This window comes from Thamnophis elegans, chromosome 17, assembly GCF_009769535.1.
Source record: "Thamnophis elegans isolate rThaEle1 chromosome 17, rThaEle1.pri, whole genome shotgun sequence".
NCBI classification, from domain to species: Eukaryota; Metazoa; Chordata; class Lepidosauria; order Squamata; family Colubridae; genus Thamnophis; species Thamnophis elegans.
The window spans coordinates 1164967-1184071 of record NC_045557.1 but is presented as its reverse complement, the minus strand read 5'-3'; the positions used below and the strand labels follow the sequence as shown (position 1 = coordinate 1184071).

Below are 19105 nucleotides of genomic sequence, written 5' to 3'. Positions count from 1 at the left end.
ATCCCCTTTGCCTTATGGGAAAACTCTTCAGAAGACCTTGGGTGGGGAGACCCACCCGCACCCTTTGTGTGGCAAGCCCCCCAAAATGCCCATTTTTATCATTGTCAGTTACTCCGTGTGGGCGCAATGCCTCCAGGTTTCATTCCGAGTCTCCTCAGCGCCTTAAGGTGGGAATGTTTTAGTAATTGCTGGGGTCTTTCCTTTGCCTCCTCTGGGGCTCCAGCTGGGGAGGGGGCTTGGTACTCTCACCTGAAGGGGGGGCTAAGTCCGCCAGTGCCCAGTTTGCCAATCTGCACCCTTGGTCCTGCAGGCTGGCAGTTGGGGTCACGGCCAGATGTGTTACAGCTGGGTCTCTGCTTAATTTTAGCAGCAAGAAATGCTGGCCGGGATTTGGCAAAGCAGCTGAAGGCGCCACCAGGGTGCCCGCCTTGCCCCGTGTGTGAATGTGGCCCCTGCGGCCCCCACCTTTGCAGCTTGTGTGGATCCGGGTGGCGCCATCTTCCGCCCGTCACGTGCCAGAGAGGCGTCTTTGGTTTCTTTCTCATTTAATCCCGCAGTCCGAGACGAATGTGGTTTTTTTTGACCTTAGAAATGACTATTCTCTTACAATTCCTCTTTTCTTTTTTATTTTTGGTCCACTTGACAAAAGAAAATAAGTTAACACTGAGCAGCACTCCATATTATATTTAATATACATATATTTATAATATATATGTACACACACAGTTAGCACGGTCTGAGCATCGGAGTCAGGGGCGTTGGGGAGGGAACGGGGGGGGGGAGCGCTGGCCGCAAAGGACGGGGTTTGTGCCTTCTGTCGCTCCTTGGAGCTGCGGGGTCCTGGGAGACCCCCCTCTCCCCTGCCGGGGGGGGGGGGGGTCATCATGAACCTACCCTGTGGCACCAGAGGAGGGCCCTTCCGCTCCCCCCCCCCCCCGGGAGCCCCCTGCCAGGACAAGGGAAGTCAGAAGAGGAAGCTGGTTTTAAGCTGCTTTGCCTCGTTTCGCTCGCCCTGAATTCTGCACCTCCCCTCACACCCGCCCCCCCCCGCCCCTCCCCACACTATTTTTACTTGGTGCTAATTTGCAGTGAGATCAGCACCAACTGTTCAGCTGTAAACACCGGGAGAGAAACGTACTAATTTAAGGCCAGTCCAGGCAACGAGGTTGGTCCTCCAGGTTGGTCCTCCAGGAGCTGCTCTGACCTGGCGGGCAGAGCCGTTATCCTGGGCACCAGGGCTGCCCCTCAGGTGGGGCAGAGGCAGAAGCCTTAGGGGGGGGAGGGGGAGGCTTGCCCTGGAGCCATGGGGGGCCTTGGGGGGGGGTGTGCTGTGCCAGAGCATCTGCTGGCTTCCTGCATCTCCTCTTGCAGACCCCAAATGCGTGGAATGCAGACCGTGGGGAGCCCGAGAATTCAGTCCTCTTCCCCCATCTTGGAGGGGCCCCCGTCCTTTCTGCCAGCTCTTCCCAAGAGTTGTGGGGCTGCGCCTGGCACCCCACGGAGCCAGGACTCCCAGCCCTGCGGCCAGGCTCCCCATAAGGCCAGCACCTGGGCTGCACGTGACGGACAGAAGGGGGGAGGGCCAGCAGGAGACACGGGGGGTGGGTGGGGGGCTTCAGCGGACACCATGTTAAAAACACAGTTCTAGCCCAGCTGTTTCTATGCACACAACGAGCACAAGACGCGTGTCAGGAGGGGTTACGCCACTGGAAGGGGCTGGAGGAGCGCAGGATGGCAGGGCTAAACGACGTCCATTCAACAGAAACACTTCGCATTCCAGCCGCCAGAGAAGTGACTTTCCCCAAGACCCCCGGCGTTCTCCGCAGGACAGGACAGGCGCCGGACGAACCAGAAGCCCCAGCCCTCCTCTGGCACCCCAAGGCCTCCGTCCTGTGTTGGCACTCTCGTGCCCCTGCTTGTGTGCCAGGAGGCCAGGCGGGGAAGGTGCCCGGTGAGGCTGAGTTTCTTGGTCTCCTGAGCAGAGGCCGCTGCAAAAGCCACCTTTACTGGCCCCACGCGGGGGGCTGAGGGGGGGGCAGAGGGACCCTGTGCTCTTGGCCCCCAACCCCACCCAGCTGCTGGAGGTCAGTCTGGGGTAGTGACAGGTAGGCAGGAAGGAAGGAAGTCTGCCAGGCTCCCTTCTCCACCCCTGTGGGGAGTGCGATTGGTGGCTCCACCACCCACTGGGAGAGGGCTGGTTTTATGGGGGGTGGGGGCTGGGCCTTGGGTGCAAGAGTGGCCAAATGGGCAACTGACCCTCACCCGCTGCCCCCCCCCCCGAGGCACAGGAAGGGGGTAGAAAAGGAGGCACCCGTGGAAATGCCTGGAGAGGCCACCGGGGTGGGAAGCCCAGGGAAGGCACCTTGTGGACAGGCAGGGGGAGGGCAGGGGTTGGTGGTGGTGGGTGCTCTGGTCCCCCTGTGCTCGGGGGGGGGGGGGAGGAGCTCTGGTCCGGCTGGGAAGGAGCTTCTCTTCCTGCTCCATCTCCTGACCCCTGTGGGGGAAGCTTGCCCAGGGAGGGTGGCAAATTGTGGGGCATTCCTCTGGCAGGGTCCCAAGGCTACCTACTCTCCCCTCCCTTCTTCCTTCCCTCCCTCCCTCCTTCTCTCTCTCTCTCTCCCCCACTTCCTCATTCCTTGCAGAATTGGCCCCTGATCCACCTGTGGGTCGTCTCTTGCCCGGCGGGATGGGATGGGGGAGCAGCAGTAGCAGTGGGGGGGGGGGAGCTTCCAACCCCTCCCCCTCAAACAGGCCTCAGCAGCCTCTGAAAACATGTATCAGCCAGCAACCAAGGTGAGAAAGATGGGGAGGGGGAGGCATGGACCCCCCATCTCCCTTTCTCCATGCTCCCCCTTTCTCCACCCGGCTGGGACAAGGCGGAGAAGGGCGTAAGCAGAGGGGAGCGAAGGGGGAGCCGCAAAGTGCCTGAGCCGGAGCAGTGGAGGGGACGGTGGCAGTGATCCTTGGAGCTGGGCCCCTCTACACACGCACGCACACACACACACTCCCACGCACACACTCTCACGCACACGCTGGGTTCAGGCCTTTTTGGGTGGGGGGGCCAGTTTGATGATCTCCTCCTCGGAGGGCTGCCGAATGATGTCTGTGGAGAGAGGGGGGCAGCGGTCAGAAGAAGGAATCCCCCCCCCAAACGCCCCCAGCAGAGAGGGCCGGCCCTGCAAGGCGGGGGAGGGGAGGGGGGGCTCCTGACCTTTGTACTTTTTGGCGCTGGGGATGCGGGTCAGTTTGGTGTCCACCTCGTCCTCCTCCGAGATCTTCAGCACTTGTGTGCGGTACTCCACCACCCTGGTCAGCAGGTCCGGCCGGCGGGAGATCTCAAAGATGTGCTCGATGTAGGAGAGGTTGTCTGCACGGAGGAGGAGGGGGAGACGGGCACAGTCAGGGCAGGGGCACCGGCCGGGGGGGGTGGGTGGCACAGAGCCCGGGTGGGTCGCGCTGGGCAACAGCAAGCGGCAGGCTGCCTGCGCGGCCGTCTCCAGGCGGTGCCTCTGCCGGCAAGTCAGGTGACCGGGGTGGGCGAGTGGGTGTTGCGTGGCGGGCTGCGTGTGAGGCTGCCTGTGGCGCTGTCGCGTGGGTGGCCACACCGCTGGTTCAGAGGCAGGGAGGGCGGGCGAGCGGGTGGGCGACGTGCAAAGTCTTGCAAAGGCATCCAGGAGAGGAGGAGAGGAGGGAGCCGAGCCGAGAAAACAGCTTTTGCTTCAAAAACAAATGACATCACTTGGCACCATCTGCCCCTTCCTCTCCCCTCCTGGTGGGCAGCGAGAGGGCAGAGAGCTTCTCAGCCTCCTAGTCCCAGGGCTGCGCTGGCGGCTCAGCGGGCGCCCTGCTTCCCCTCTGCCAATTTCCCCAAGCGCCTCGCCCAGCGCCTGCATTTAAATCACTCGCTGGCACTCTCGGGAGGGAGGGGGGAGAAGCCCCGGGGGTGCCGGGCATTACTGGGGCACCAGCAGCCTCTTCTCCCCATCCGGACCCTCCGTCCCCCAGCTGTGTCTGACAGGCGGTTTCTCCGCTTCAGTTCCCACCCGCAGCCCCCCAGGTGGCCTCCACCCCTCCCGGTTTCACGCAGGCCCCCCCCGCTTGCCACGCAGCGCGTGGTGAAGGGGCCCACAAATCTTCCCCCCCCCCAGAGCTCCTTCCCACCTTTGTCCAGTTTCTTGTGCTTCTCCAGAAAGGCGAACCAGTCCTTGCCGGTGGCGATTTCTTCGTGCCGCTCGCTGGGGATGTCCTCCTTGCAGGCCGACTTCAGCTGGTCCAGGTCTTCGTTGGTGATGTTCTCGGCCAGCCCCTCCAGCAGGCTGCGGTACTCCGCCATCTCTGCAGGGGAGGAGGGGGCTTAGACCCTGGGAGAACTCCCACCCGGCCGGCAGATGGCGGGCGTTGGGACGGGCAAGCCCCCACCCCACCCCGTCCTCGAAGAAGTGGGTGCTGTGTGGCCAGGCGGGGCATCGTCTGCGGCCGCTTCAGCCTCCTAATGCCTCGGATGGGCTCTGTGGGGTCAAATCCCCAGGGGGCTTCTGTCCCCCCTCCCCAGCTCCTCTCCTACCTGACTGCAGCCGGAGCGCCTAGCAGGCTGCCTGAGCCCTTCAAAACAGACGGCAAGTGGCTCTGTGCAAGGCTCCCCCCCCCCTCAAAGAGTGTGTGCCGACTGACGGCTGGGGTGGGTCTCTCTGCCTCCCCCCCCCCCCCAGAACAGATTTCTGCATCCCGGCAAAAGCCTGATTTCCGCTCTGCCCAGCGGCTTAGCGATGGGGATTAGAGCATTTTCATTTGGAAAGGAAGACCACAGGAAATAACGTCCAGACAGAGGCGGCCCAGGATCCCTGCCCGTGGGCCATCTGGCCTGGGATGGGGAGGGAGCGATGGGCTGGGTCAGGTGTGGGTCACGAGAACCTGCCTGTTTTTTGCAAGAGGAAGGTGGCACAAGGACCCCCCCCCCCCCGGGGGACTGACGGGATCCCCAGCGGGCACCGTCCTGCAAGGGGGCTGCCGCATCCCTAAGACCCCGGCCGCGCTCTCTGCCTTCCGAGCTCTGCGTTCGAAGTCTACGTGTTCTTCCAAGCTCACCCACTTGCTTGGCAGACGCTCCTGGGTTGGACCACTGCTCTCCAAGGAGGGCCTGATCGAAGCTCAGCACGTGGCTTTCTTACTGGGGGTGTGGGGCTTCCACCCCTCCCTGCCAAGCGCAGCCTCTTTTCCTTTGGGGGCTTGGCAGAAAGGCAGCCTGTGGGGCTGATCCCCCCCCTTTTCATCAGCATAGGCAGAACCGGTGGGGCCTTTCCCTGGGGGGCACCCAAATTCCTTTCCCACATAGATTCCTCGGATGTGAGCAGAGATTCTGGAGGCACAAAGGCACTTATTTTCCTCAAAAACAACCCACATCCTTCCCCTCCTTATTTCCCAGACAAGCAGGGCCCAGCGCCCTGTTAACTCTGCCTCGAAATCCAGTGATTTATTTTGCAGAGATAAACAGCAAATAAAAAAAAGGTGCGTTTCCAGACAAGAGCGAAGGGCTCTCCTTCCACCCAGCCCTCCCACCGCTTCGTCTGAAAGATGCATCTGTTGGAAAGAAAGGCTTCCTCGGGGAGGCTCACCGGGCAAGAGAAGCAGGAAGTTGTGGAAAGCTGGATCTGTAGCTACAGGCCAAGCTATCGTGCCCAGAAATCCTGCAGGCACCGGAGCAATTGCACTCCCAGCACTCCCACCCCCTTTACAGCACTCCTCTTCCTGCCCAGGAAGGAAGACTACGTGTGCCAATGTAAATGCCAGCGCAGTATTGCCAGGCGTGCCACAGATGGCTTGCCTGTGCCTTTCACAGAAGCACCCGGGCACCCATCGTCCTGCTCTCCTTCCAGACCGATGGGGCGGCTACGATTGAGCCAAGGCCAGAGGGGTCCCCGGGCAGCCCAACCCCCCCCTCAAATGAAGTGCAATGGCCAGGGGCTGTGGGGGCCGCCCCCTTCATTCCTTTGCCCACCAGCCGGCAAACTCTATTGATCTCCACCCCACCCAGGACCCCCATTAGTTAATCCGTTCCTGCGCAATCACCCCCAGGCCTTGGTCACAGCTGCGTATTATCTCACAGCCCCCCTCAAAAGACCCACTTCTGCCACTGCAATATCTCTACTCCCGAAGTTTCCCCCCTCCCCAGAAAGGTGTCGCCTTCTCTGTGCCACGTTTGCAAATTGCTATTTTCCCCCACAAGTGAAATTGCCCTCTTCCTTCTCTGTAATTCTGAGGCACCCCAACTTCTTCAGGTACCACCCCCCCATCCAGGCCATGCCCAGGGAGGGGGGAAGACCCCAGAGGCTCCGGAAGAGCCACAAATTCAGCCTCGATTGGGGCTGGTTTCCCCCAGCAAAGGCTGCCCCCCCCAGAAACGAGCCAAGCCAGGGTCTGCTTTGCTGCTGCCCGCTCCCCTCTGTCCAGTCCAGCTGTTGCTGCATTAGGGAAGTGTGGGGCTGCCCAGCAGGGACCAAGGGGCTGGTGGCGGCTCCAGCCTGCTCCGTGTTCTCCTGGCTTCCCCAGGAAGGGGGCATCCCTGCCCTGCTGGCGAAAGGCAGCCCCCTTTCCAGATGGCCGACTTGCCCTCCCTCAGAATGAATTGGTGTGGGGGGGAGGCTCGCTGGGTGCTCGCCCTCTTTTCTTGTCCTTTCAGGGCCCCAAACAACGGCCTCCCCCCCCCGCCCCTTTCCTCCGGCCTGCCAGGTGGCAGAAGTCCAGGGCCTGGCAGAGGAGGCTGGGAGCCAACGAGCTGGCACCGGATCTCCTGCGCCTTTCCCAGGCTCCCGGAGGCCAGGAGAGGCTCGGCCTGGCCCAGCGGAGGGAGGGCACGGGCGGCTGGCAGCTGGGATGGGCAGCTCAAGGCCGGTGGCAGAGCCATGGGTCCAACGGGCGCCTATCACCCATCGCAAAGCACGACGGCTCCCGCGCCAGCTGCTCCCTGTGCCAGCCATCGGCCTGGATTAAGCCTAAGGGGGTCAGGGACGCAGGAGGACGGGTGGCCTCGATCTGGGCCCCCTTGCGAAAGGCTTCCTCCAGGACAGCTGCCTTTTGCTGAGGAGGGGGCTTTGGACCCCCACCTGCAATGCCACGGAGGGCAGCTTTTGCCCACAGCCCAGAGGGGCTGGGCCACACTTCCCATCGTCCCCAGCCACTAAGGCGCATTGCCTCTGGGAAGGCTTGGGTGCAAATCCTCCCTCCGCTCTGAAGGAGGGGCACTGAGCAGCCTTGGGCCAGTCGTGGCCTCTTGTCCTGCCCAGGGATGCCAGGGGGAAGCTGGGGAGGGAGCCCCCCAAAGTGGCTCCCCCAGCCGGTCCCTTTAAGGCCCGGCTTCCCTTCGGCTTCCCCTCTCCCCTCCCTTCTCCTCTCCCCTTTTGTGCTCTGCAGGCCAAGGGCCGCTTTGTTCCCCACTTAAGTTATGCGGAGCACGGCGGGAGGGCAGCGAGGCCTGCAAAAGAGGCCGGAGGGCCTTTCCGAATGGCAGGGCAGGGGGGGCTGGACGGGGCCCTTCCCTTCCTTGGCTCCGCTCTCCTCAGCCAGGGGAGGAACAGGCTTCGTTTGTCCTCCTCCCGCTGTACAAAAGAAAAAGTTTTGCTTTCCAGGCAACTCTGGAGCTTAAAGTTTGGTTTTCTGCTTCTTTGCAAAGCCGGCCTGCGTTTAGTCAGAGAAAGGGGGTTGTTTATACAAAACGTCCGTTGCTCAGGAAGAAGAAAAGACCCCCGTCCATTTCGTCCCAGGAGGCTCTCGGGGGGACAAGGCCCCATGGCCTCCTCTGTGGTAACAATGGCCGTTGACAGATTTTCCCTCGGAAGAAGACAAATCTTCCCTTTATTTGCAGGGGAATATCCAGAGGGTCCTCCGGAGCCCCCCGAAAGGCAGACATGGCCATTTGCCCCCCCCATGGCAGGAGGAGGGGAGCCGTCTTGAGAAGGACCGGGGTCTCTTCCCTCAGGGCCGAGGGGCTTCTTCAGCCAGGGCCCTCGCTTTGCACTGGGGGGAAATGAACATTTCTGGAGCAAATTCCCTTCGGCCTCTCGGGCTAAACATGAGGAGGGACAGTCGGTCTTTGAGGAAGAAAGCTCTTTTCCAGAACGGCCTTCTACTCAAAGAAGGCTCCGAGGTGGAGGGATCCTCATCTCCAGCCACAAAAGTGTTGCGCTCCCCAACTTCTTTCCCAAACAGGCACGCGGCACAGAGAGAAACAGGAATTAAAATTAAAAAAAGAGGACGTTTCTCAGACGAGAAACAGAGAACAGCTGCTGTCACAACATGGCTGCCCTTCGACTCAGGGAGGCCTCAGAAAGAGGGGGAAAAAATATATATATATATCTTAAAAACAGAAAAGGCCACACAGGCATTTGGCTATTTCTTACATTAGCCAGGAGCAACTTAGCTTTGCTCGATTATTAAATATGGATTAATTTCTGGCAGAAATCAGCTGGAGAGGCGAGGGAGCCATGGGCTGCACAAAAGCCAGCTGTATTCCTTCTTATTTTCCAAGCATGAGACGGTCCTTTCCCTCCTGCCTCTAAAGTCTTTTTTTTCTTTGTTAATTCATGGCATCTAACTTCGGGCTGTCTTCTCCTGGTACCGCAACCTCCACCAAAGTACAAAACACGATTAAAAGCAATAAAAAGCCAATAGCAATCAAAGCCTATCCTGGATGTGCCAAGGCCCCCAGACGGCTTCCGGCTCATAAAACAGAGGATCTGCATCTGCAAAACAATCTCCAGTTTACTCAGAGGGAACCTTCCTTAATCCGTTTCTCTCCTAACTTGTGGTTTCTAGAGAGGGGTTTTTTTTATGAGAAAATAGAGGGGGAGATTTATTCACAGTTTCTAGCTCTGCTGATGGCCGCCCAGAGTTGCTTGCTGGTGGTGAGATGGGCGGCTCTATAAATTGGTTTAACAAGTGAAATAAATAAAACCCTGCTGCAAAAAACGAAGAAATGCTGCAGGCGTTGACAGGTCCTGCAAACTTGTTTTCAACAGTGGGGAGCCCCACTTTGTGGGCTTGAACCCTATTATTGCAACGAGCCAGTTTGAGCCGAGCCACCCCAAAGGCTAAGCCCATCTGCGTATGGGACCTGCCTGGCCATCGCTAGAGGTGACATGATAGCAGTCTTTCAATATTTTGAGGGGCTGCCCCAAAGAAGAGGGGACCCACCTCCTCCCCAAAGCACCTGAAGGCGGGACCAGAAGCAACGGATGGAAACTAATCAAGGAGAGAAGCAACCTAGAAGTAAGGAGAAATTTCCCGACAGAGCAATTAATCCACGGACTGGCTTCCCTTTGGAAGTTGTGGGTGCCACATCACGGAAGTCTTCAAGAAGAGATTGGAGAGCCATTTGTGTAAAACAGCACAGGATCTCCTGCTGGAGCAGAGGACTCGGCTAGGAGACTGGGAGAAAAGCAGGGACCCTCTACCTTTCTGCAAGGTTCCCTCGAGGGATTTTTCTGCTCCCTGTTTTTCCTCCTCCTAAGCTTGTTCCCCCCCCCCCCGGCTGGAAAGTCATGAATTAATGGAAGGAGCCGAAGGAACAGGGAGCCCAGCGCATGGCATGGCCAGACACCAAGTCATGCGCCAGAGAATTGCTCTTGGGAGCGCAAGCCGGAAGAGGAACCGAGAGCTGGGATCCAGCCATGCTCGCCTTTCCTAATCTGGTCTGGATTTGCAGCAAATCCTTCCTTTCCAGCTGCTGACAGCTGTGGAGCTGGGTGGGCCCACAGCCAGACCTTGGTGGAAGAGGAAAACACCACACAGTTTAACGTAAACAGCCTTGGTTCAATTGTATGGGAAAACAGGGCTGGGTTCCTCAGTAGTCGCAGACTCTTAAGGAAAATTAAGAAAACACCCAGAAAGGAAGGACTTTTTACTGATCCTGGACTCACTCCAGGAAGGATCCCCTGAAGGAATTGGTTGGGAAAAGGCTTTAATCCTTGCCAGAAAGCTTGTGGGGGGAGGAAGAGAGACGGGACTGGAAATCCAGAGATATTTCAGATAGAAGAAATTCTTTTTGCACCCAGAGCAAATGTGGAAGCTGGAATTGGGACGCTTGGTTAAGGCTCCCGTGGATGACTCACAGCGGATATTAATTAGGACATGGGGCTCCAGGGCATGCCGAAAAACGTGGGGTTGATTTGCCTCTTCAGTGGACCTCGTGGCCTTACAAAGCGGGTGGGGAACCGGCTTCCTGCCTTGCTGACCCCAGAGAGAGCTCCCTTGTAACGCAGAGCAGAGCAAGATCCCTCAGGATCCCTCAGGATTAAGGATCCTTGCCTTGCTGCTCTCTCGGCCTCCTCATTTGCGAGGTGGCCACAGAGCCCGCAGGAGGAGGCACAACCGCGGGAGCCGTGCCAGAAACGGTGGGGGAAGAACTTCCTGCCAAAGAAAGCCCACCGATTAAGCCTCATCGCTAGGAAAACAATAATGACAGAAGCTAAAGGGGGACTTGCCCACAGATGGGGTTATCTTGGTGACCATGCAGCCATGAAGGGGAGGGAAGGGCAGCCCCAGTCACCCCCCTCCAGACTCTGGGAAGGCCTCTCCATGCAGGGGATTGGGGGGGGGGCCTCTGGCACACCCATCTTGCACTATTCTCTGCCTTGCAGGGATCGTGCAAAGGGCTCGCATGCCAGGGTGGGTGCCCGGCCTTGGGGCCGTGCGTGGTTGCAGCACCATGGAAGTCGGTTGCTGCCCCTGGCCTTATGGCAACGGAGGGGAGGAGGAAAGGTGTCCCCGGCCACTGTGGAAAGGCTGTTCCGAGCCAAGCAAATCGGGCAGGCCAGGGACACCGCAAGCCCTCTTAACAAAACCAGCCAGCCCAGCTACCGGAAGGGGGTTGGGAGCAATTTCCTTTGTCTCCATTCATGGCTCCTATGCAAAGTGGCTCATCCATATGCATGAGCGGTTCATTCATAAAAACCAGCCCTTCTGTAGGCAGCTGGGTGGCGGCCTGCAAAAGGGGGGAGGGAGGAAGGAAGGGACTGTGGGGAGAAAATAGAGCTGTGATGAGAGCCATTATTCCTCCGTGGGGCTTGCCAAGAATATTTTCTCACAGGCCCGGAGGAAAAAGAATAAAGCTGGGCTGGGAGAGCTGGCGAGAGGGGCCTGTTTTTCTCACTTGGGGGAGTCCTCCCTCCTGCACGGCCCCAACCTCAAGCTCACGACAGTGGCCAAGAGTTGGAAACGGCCCCTCGGGGACTGGGAGCCTGGATTTCATTTTCTGCGGGCCCAACAGGCAAATACACAGGAAGGGAAACTCCGTCCCGGGAGAGGGAGGGTGCAGATAAATAATGGGGTGCAGCCCTGAAGCTCCCCAATACTGTTGGGGTTAACAGCAGCAGCACAGAACTCTGTGAACAAAGCCAGGAGGTTTGGAAAGAGAGGCTGCTATGGGCCCGCTGGGTCGGGGGTCTCCTGGGCAGGAGAATCTGCTGCTTTGGGCCAGAACGTGGCCCTCAACCTGGACTGAGGAGCTCAAGGAAGCCTGGCAGAGCCATCGTGGAGGAGCCCCGCTCAGCTCTGCAGGCCCAGAGGGGGCCAAAGCGGCAGCCGGGACAGGAGAGCCAAGCAGAGGGGGGCAAATTCTAGGAGAGCGGAAGGCCATCTCTTCATGGCCGGCCTCTTTCTAGCTCGATGGTCCCTCCGTCTTTGGTCTCCGAACATGGGGAAAGGTGGAGGAGGGAGATTCTCCACCCGCAAACGGCCCTCTGTCATCCTCAGCTGATGTCATCCTCAGAAAACCTGAGGGTTGCGGGAGAGTAGAAGGTGCAGCTAAGAGCCACTGTGGAGCTGGGGATCAAAGCCCCCGTTGACAGGGGGGGAAGAGGTGTGCAAGTTGAAGTTTGTGCAGCCCATCAGTGGCAAAAGAAAACCAGGAGTCTCAGCTGTGGGGGGGGGGGGGCGGAAGGGGGGAAGAAGGGTGACAAGCTTTGTGAATGCAGAAGGTGGCAGAAGAGGCTGAAATGGGAGCCAGATACGGGTGGCTCTAAGGGGGAGACCAGGGACCAGAGGAAGGAGGGTGTTTCAGTGCCCTGCTCTGGGGCCAAGGCAGAGCTGCTCCCCGCCTGGCACGCGGGCACAGGGGCATCTGCACCCACCGCTCGGCCTCCTCCTGGCCCTTCTCTGGTGGCTCAGAGGAGCGGCTTAGAGCCAGGGGTGAGAACTGGCAGCCCCCCCGGGGGGGAAGCGAAGGGACACGGCGTGCCCAGAAATTAGGAGTGCCTGGAACTTGGCGGAGCGAACAGGGAGGGGAGCAGAGTGTTGGGGTGGGGGGGGGGAGGTGAATGAAAGCCATCCAGCTTTTCAGGAGCAAGAGAAATCGTCATGGCAACTGCTAAGCAAGATATGCCTTTCCAACTCTCCCTGACCCCCCCACCCTTCCTCTCTCTCTCTCTCTCTCTCTCCAACCTCTTCCCTTTCCCACGAAATCCTTCGCCCAGCAAGGGTTTGCTCTCTGGGCGAAGCACCCAGGGTTGCTGAAGGCGCAGTCCGAGCCCCGGTCCAGGTGTGGTGGCCCTGATCCCTGTTGCACAGAGGAGAGATTCCTCCCACTGGGTCCCCTCGTGAGCAGGCAGGCTAATGCCAAGGCTCTCCGGGGCTAAGATGGCAGAGGATCCACTTCCCTCCACCCTCCTGGGGACGATTGGCCAAGGCTGCCCAGGAGAACATCCAGCCGTATCGTCTTTCTGAAACCCTTTGAGGGCTTTGAAAGGCCGAGGCTGGACTTGAGGTGGGAAGGAAAGCCCCGGATGCTGCCCGTTTCCTTCAAATTTCTTTCCTCTCCAAGGCGAACTGTGCCTGTGTGTTTCCGGAGGAAAACAACTCAGGGAAACGAACTGAAGGCTACGCGCAGACCGGCGAGCTTCTTGCGCTCTTCCCGTTGCCATGCCACCTGTGAACTCACATTTCACCACAATAGAAACTTCCAAAGGCGCATTGGCAGGAGGGGAACCAATCCCCCAGGCTGGAAATGAGGGTTCTCTCCCAACCGCTCCCCTCCCCGTGCTCGGCCATGGTGCTGGGAGCAGAGATCCCTCTCTCGCTTAGAGGCAGGATGACACCCTTCCTCCTTCCCTGCGAAGCAGTAATTTAATTTGTGACACAATATGGCTGTTAAACAAGCTGCCCCTTAACCCCAACCGTCTCCCTTCCGGCTCCTTCTTCAAGTGGTGGCCTCCTCCCTTTGACAGAGGGGGGGAGGGATTTGCCAAGGTCTGGACTTGGGAGGGCCAAATATTTCCAAACATTGACTATTTTTCCAGCAAGGTCAGCTGAGCGAGGGGGGGGGCAGGTTTCCTCAGGGTCACTGCAGACAGGATCCCAGGGAAGAATGGAGGCTTTGCTGCACCCTCACAAACTAACTGACCAAGCATGTCCAACACCAGAGCCGATTGACCAACGCAAGAACATACGAACTAGGAAGTTTTGAAGTTCCAGCAGAGGACGGCAGGATGTCCTTCACCCCACTTCCGTTCCTCTTCCTTTCAAAATAGGGGTCAAGGGACCAGACCTCTTGCTCCTCTCCCAAAGGTCCGGGAAAGTCCCTCCTGGATGGGATTCCTCCTTCCCACAGGCAGAAAACGTCCACTAGGAGCACCAAGAAGTGCTCTGGCCCAATTTGGAATGAAGCAACTTTTTAATTCTCCGAGTTCTGGAAATGCCAGCCAGCCACGGACCGAAAGGAGGGAGCCCACCCGCTGAGGTCTTAGGGATGCCCGGCTTCCCCCCCCCCCCCGAATGCCTCCCCAGCAGATGTGGAATGCCTCTGTCTGCAGCTCCAGCCTCCGGGGGCCAACTGGCCAGTTCAGCTTCCTCTGCAGGGAGGGAATTGCATCAGGCTTGCTCCCCCCCCCCCCCCCCCCCGACAGCCCCAGAGCTAATTTGGCCTTTCCTTTCCCCCCCATCCCTTCCTATTGTGTTGTTTTGGGTTCCTGGTTTTAAAGAAAGTGCAGCTGTTTCTCACATGTTCGGCAAGAGCCCCACCAAAAGATGCAGCCCCCTCCCCCACCCCCCCGGAAATGGGATGGAATGTCCGGTGGAGGAGGGGGGGGCGCCGGTGGGGAGGAATATCGAAGGACGCGGAGGAAACAAAGGCGAGGCGAAGCATGGGGAGCCATGGCATGCCTGAACAATGGGCTTTTTGTTCCCTTCCCCAGCGCCCAAATCCTGAGACAATGAGGAGGGATGGGCTGGTCCGGGCTGACACCCAGAGACAAGATGCGATTCAGGGCACGAAGGGGAGGATGGCGAACCTGTTTTCCACCCTCGGCCTGGCCGGCCTGTCTGGCTGCCTCAGGGAAGCCCTTTCACTGCCTCCAACCTCCCTTCCTCGCTTCCCCAGGAGCCAGAGAGAGTCCACCCTGGAAGCAGAGCCTGGGGTGAAAGATGCAACTCAAACCCGTCTTCTCCTGGGGGCTGCCAGCCCACCAGCTCTCTGGCTGCCTCCCTTTCCTCCGTTCCCCAGCCCAGGGGGGGTTGTGCCAGAGGGGACGGGCATTGTGTCCCTGTCTTTGGTTCTGCCCTGAAAGCCCCCCAGGGCAAAAGGCTTCCTTCCCAATGAGCCTCACCGATTGAACCCACTCGTGCCAGCCTATCGTGGAAAGACGTGAAGCTCTGGGGGAGAAATGCCGTACGGGCATCGGAGCAGAAAGACCACAGATCAGAAGAGGGCTGGAGGCTGCAGCCAGGTTTGCCTGCTGGCCTCTAAGAATAATTCCAGCTGGACAGCAGAAAGTGGAAGTCGACTGACCCCCCCTCCCCAGCCCTGCTCCCTCCCTTGCAGAACTGGGGTTGAAAGCTTCTCTGTTGGCCTTTTAACTCGGGCACAAAAATGGCCGTGTCAGGTCCATTCAGCGGTCCTGGGAGAGAGGGCAGAAGCAGCTCCGTCCGCCAGACTTGCCATAGCACTTACAATACAATACAATAGCAGAGTTGGAAGGGACCTTGGAGGTCTTCTAGTCCAACCCCCTGCCTAGGCAGGAAACCCTATACCGTTTCAGACAAATGGCTACCCAACATCTTCTTAAAGACTTCCAGTGTTGGGGCATTCACAGCTTCTGGAGGCAACTTCTGTTCCACTGATTAATTGTTCTCACTGTCAGGGAATTTCTCCTCACTTCTAAGTTGCTTCTCTCCTTGATTAGTTTCCACCCATTGCTTCTTGTTCTGCCCTCAGGTGCCTTGGAGAATAGCTTGACTCCCTCTTCTTTGTGGCAACCCATGAGATATTGGAAGACTGCTATCATGTCACCCCTAGTCCTTCTTTTCATTAAACTAGACATATCCAGTTCCTGCAATCGTTCCTCATATGTTTTAGTCTCCAGTCCCCTAATCCTCTTTGTTGCTCTTCTCTGCACTCTTTCCAGAGTCTCCACATCTTTTTTGCATCGTGGAGACCAAAACTGGATGCCGTATTCCAAGTGTGGCCTTCCCAAGGCCTTATAAAGTGGTATTAACCCTTCACGTGATCTTGATTACATCCCTCTGTTGATGCAGCCTAGAACTGTGTTGGCTTTTTTGGTAGCTGCTGCACACGGCTGGCTCCTATTTAAGTGGTTCTCCACTCGGACTCTCACAGTTACTACTTGACAAATAGGAGGAGCTCCTAAGGTGTAATGCGCTGGGGCAGCTGAGGAAGACTAGAGTTCAAATCCCTGCTGAGGGGCCCCAAAGCCTGTCGGGTGACCTCTGGCCACTCTCCCTCTTTCTCTGCCTCCTCCGCTTCCAGCTTTTCTCAGAAGATGCTCTGGAGACCTGGAGTTGAGCAGAAATGTCCTGCTGACCACAGGGAGAGGGAGGGGGAGGGAGGGAGGGAGAAGAGCAGCCGCCAAGTCCGCCAGAAGCTGGAAAGGACCCGCCAGGGACCCAGAATGAGGGTCCAAGGGATCCAGCAGGAGAAACCAAATCCCAACCTTGAAACGCCAGCCCTGCAAAGCCTGGAGGAGCCGGGCGGAAGGTTACAGTAAGGGGGATTTCAGGAGACAAGAGGAGGGCATGGGCAGAAGCCCCCTCCCCAGGCCCCACCAGAGCAGGTGGAAGAGCCCATCGGTTACGTGGAAGGGAAGTGAAGGGAGGAAAGCAAAGGGTCAAAGAACAAAAGGGGGGGCAAAGTCCCCCCCCCCCCCGTTTCCCAACTTCAGTTTCCAGGAGGGGGAGGGGCCTCAGGGGAACTCATGGAGCCCCTCCCCCCCCAGGCAGACCAGGACAAGGACCAGATCCAGCCATTCTGCCGGTCAACCCAGCTTCCTCCTTCACAGGACAGGAAGGGACTTCAGGACTTTTGCTTGGGGGGGGAGGGGGGAGTGAGAATCCTGCAAATAGCGGGAGGGAGGAGGGGGGTTGCTGTGACACCAGCCCCAACCACCACCTGGACCCCCAGCCCCTTTGGGGCGCCCTGGTGATCCATGGGGCCAGGTGGGGGCGGGCGGGGGTGCTTCACCTGAAGCCTTCGTCCAGCATTGGTTCCTCCCCGGGACAGGCCCTGGGAAACGCCCAGGTGGGAGCTCTCCCAGACTTGGGGTGCTTCTCAGTCTCTCCGCCCCCCCAGGTCCCCCCTCTTCTCCGCTGTTTCTGGGCGGGAATGGAGGGCGCCTGGTTCCCAGCCGCTTCTCCAGCACATCCTCCCCCTGCCCAGCCGAGGCGGCGGCTCAGCCGGTGCCCCCGAGCGGGTCGCTTCCCTCCGAGTGGGGGCGAGGGGGAAGAAAGACGGGCGCGGCCGGTGGGGCACTTGGGCATCCGCCGTTTAGGTCCGCAGCTCGCGGGAAGGAGGCCGGGAGTCAGGGCGCCCTGGCCGGCTCCCGCAGCCCGAGCCCCGGGCCAGGCGGCGCGCTGCCAGGAAGGCGGCGAGGAAGCGCGGGCGGGCCGGTGCAGGACAGGCGTGGCGGGCCAAGGGACGGCCGGGCGAGCGCCGGTTCCCCCCGGGGCGCGGGGCCAAGGGAGGCCGCCGGGCAGCGTGCAGGTGGCCGCGCCCCCTTTCTCCGCCTGTTCCTGGCGGAGCGGCTGACTCCGAAAGGCGGCAGGAGAAGCCGGCGTGGGCCAGGAGGGCGGCGGCAGAGTTGGCCACAAGGGCTGGGCGGGCGAGGGGCCAAAGAGGAAGCCGCGGCAGTGATTCAGGCGGGCTCCGCGTTTGAGTCACGGTCACGAGGAGGAGGAGGAGGGCGAGGCTGGTCGGCCAGGGGTCTCCGGCCGCGCCCTCCCGGCGGCTGCTGGGCCGGGAGGGAAAAAGCGCCTCGGCGGCAGCCTCCGGCTCACCTTCTCTGCCTTGAGGCGCCGCGACTGCCTCTGCCCATGTGCAGAGCGCCCGCGGCCAGTTCCGTTGCCGCCAGCCGGAGCCCCCACCCCCACCCCTCCCTTCCCCCTTCCCTGGAGCCCGGGAAGAGGCGCCGGCTATGACCGGCTGGCTGGCTGCCCTGGGCTGGGGGGCGCCGGACTTACCCGCGGCAGAGCGACGGCTGGACAGGCAGAAGGACACGGGCACCGCCGGCCTAGCGGGCGAGGGGCGTCCTGGCTGCGCCTGCCGGGACGGGACGGGCGACCCTGGAGCTGGGCGTCGCGGCTGCCCAGGCGGAGGGCGGGCAGGCGGCTTCGGCTCTCTCGCAGGCTCTTCTCCCGCTCACCCCACCCTTCCTCCTCCTCCTCCTCCTCCTCCTCCCCGCCGAGTGATGTCAGCGGGAGAGGCTGAGCTAGAGGGGGAGAAGCTGGCGGCTGGGTGGCTTTTTGTGCCGAGCGCCTGGCTCCGGATCGCCTCCGAGGGAGCAGGAAGCCGCCAGCGAGCGAGCGAGCGAGGAGCGGGAAAGCGAGCGGCGTTCACACGTGATGCCCGAGCAGGAGGAGGAGGAGGAGGCGAAGGCAAAAGGGGGGAGAGCGGGCGGCCGAGGGACGTCCAGCCTGTCCGACGGCTGCTCCTCAACGCCGCTTCCCCCTTTCGGCGCCCCTCCTCTCACGCGGGTGGTCTTCGCCCCGCGGTCTCGCCAGTCCGGATGCGCTAAGAGGGTAGCAGCGCCCAAGGCGGCCCCGAAAGATCGGAAGGACCCCCGCCGTGCTGGACTTCTCCGACTGCCGCTCCGCTTGAGTGCTCATCCTTGGGGAGGGGGCTGGGGGAACAGACCCTCGGCCGCCCCGTGTCCCAGGCGCCCCCCTCCCTGCTCCCCAGGAGTCTCCGCTGCAGCCGCCTGGATGAAAGCCCCTTCCTGCCCCTCTGCCCGCGGGGGCCCCAGTCCAGAGGCTGAGCCGGCCATCAGCGAGGCCACCCCGAGAGCCAAGGGCAGCAGCCCAGCGGCCATGATGGAGGCTCCTATGCCTTGACCTCCTGGCTGGCCCTGAGCCCCCTCTGGCCAAAGGTCTTCAGGCATCCTGTGGAGACCACGAAGTCGGGACTCTCCCTGGTGCTGAGAGGCTGCTGGTTCTCGGCTGGCCAATGCAGCCCAACCAGTGGCAACAAATGCTAATAAAACATGCTTGGCTGATATGGGGCAGGGGGTCATTGGCCTAACTGTCAGGTGCTGCTTCATTTAATAATCAGGAAAGAAACCACTCAACTCCATTTGTTTGAAATTAAGTGTACTTTTACTAATTGCAAACGAATAGTAGCAAAGCAAAGCTGAGTCTGGTTAATTGGGCGCGAAAGCAATGGATATCATGTATAGGTCAATCCCCTCCCCTTGGCACCCCAGTCGATAGTCCAATAATAATTCACCCTACTGTCAGATGGGAGACATCTTCAAAAAACATCATCAGGCTGGAATGCTGGACAGTTAACCTTGGCGGGAAACTCCCTTCCTCCACATGCGCAATGAGATGGTCAGGACAGCTTCTAGAATATTCCTCCAGCACATAATGATTCCCCTCCCAAATACCATGCCCCCCCTCCCCGTTTCAATGGCAGCCGAAGCAGCAGCAAGGCAGAGGCTGACACTAACACTCCCTGTGGGACATTCAGGGGGCATGAAGGGCGGCCAGAGGGGAGCTCCGGAGGGCCAGGTCCTTCTTCTCTGTGGGGAAAATGCCTTGGACCTCTGAGGCTGGGGGTCGGGGAGGCCCACTTCTCCCTTCCCGCAGCTTCCTTGGCCGCTTCCTGCCCCTT

General features: G+C 59.9%; 1 protein-coding gene across 1 annotated transcript; it reads right to left on the bottom strand.

Moving 5' to 3' along the window:
* Positions 1 to 650: 650 nt before the first annotated feature.
* On the bottom strand, positions 651 to 17619 carry PEA15 (proliferation and apoptosis adaptor protein 15). Its single transcript, XM_032233905.1, has 4 exons — positions 17458 to 17619; positions 4162 to 4335; positions 3212 to 3367; positions 651 to 3103 (listed from the first exon to the last, which is right to left on the bottom strand). Exons 2-4 carry the CDS (start codon positions 4331 to 4333, stop codon positions 3039 to 3041), a joined length of 393 nt encoding a protein of 130 aa, XP_032089796.1. The 5' UTR covers positions 4334 to 4335; positions 17458 to 17619; the 3' UTR covers positions 651 to 3038.
* Between the last annotated feature and the right edge of the window lie 1486 nt (positions 17620 to 19105).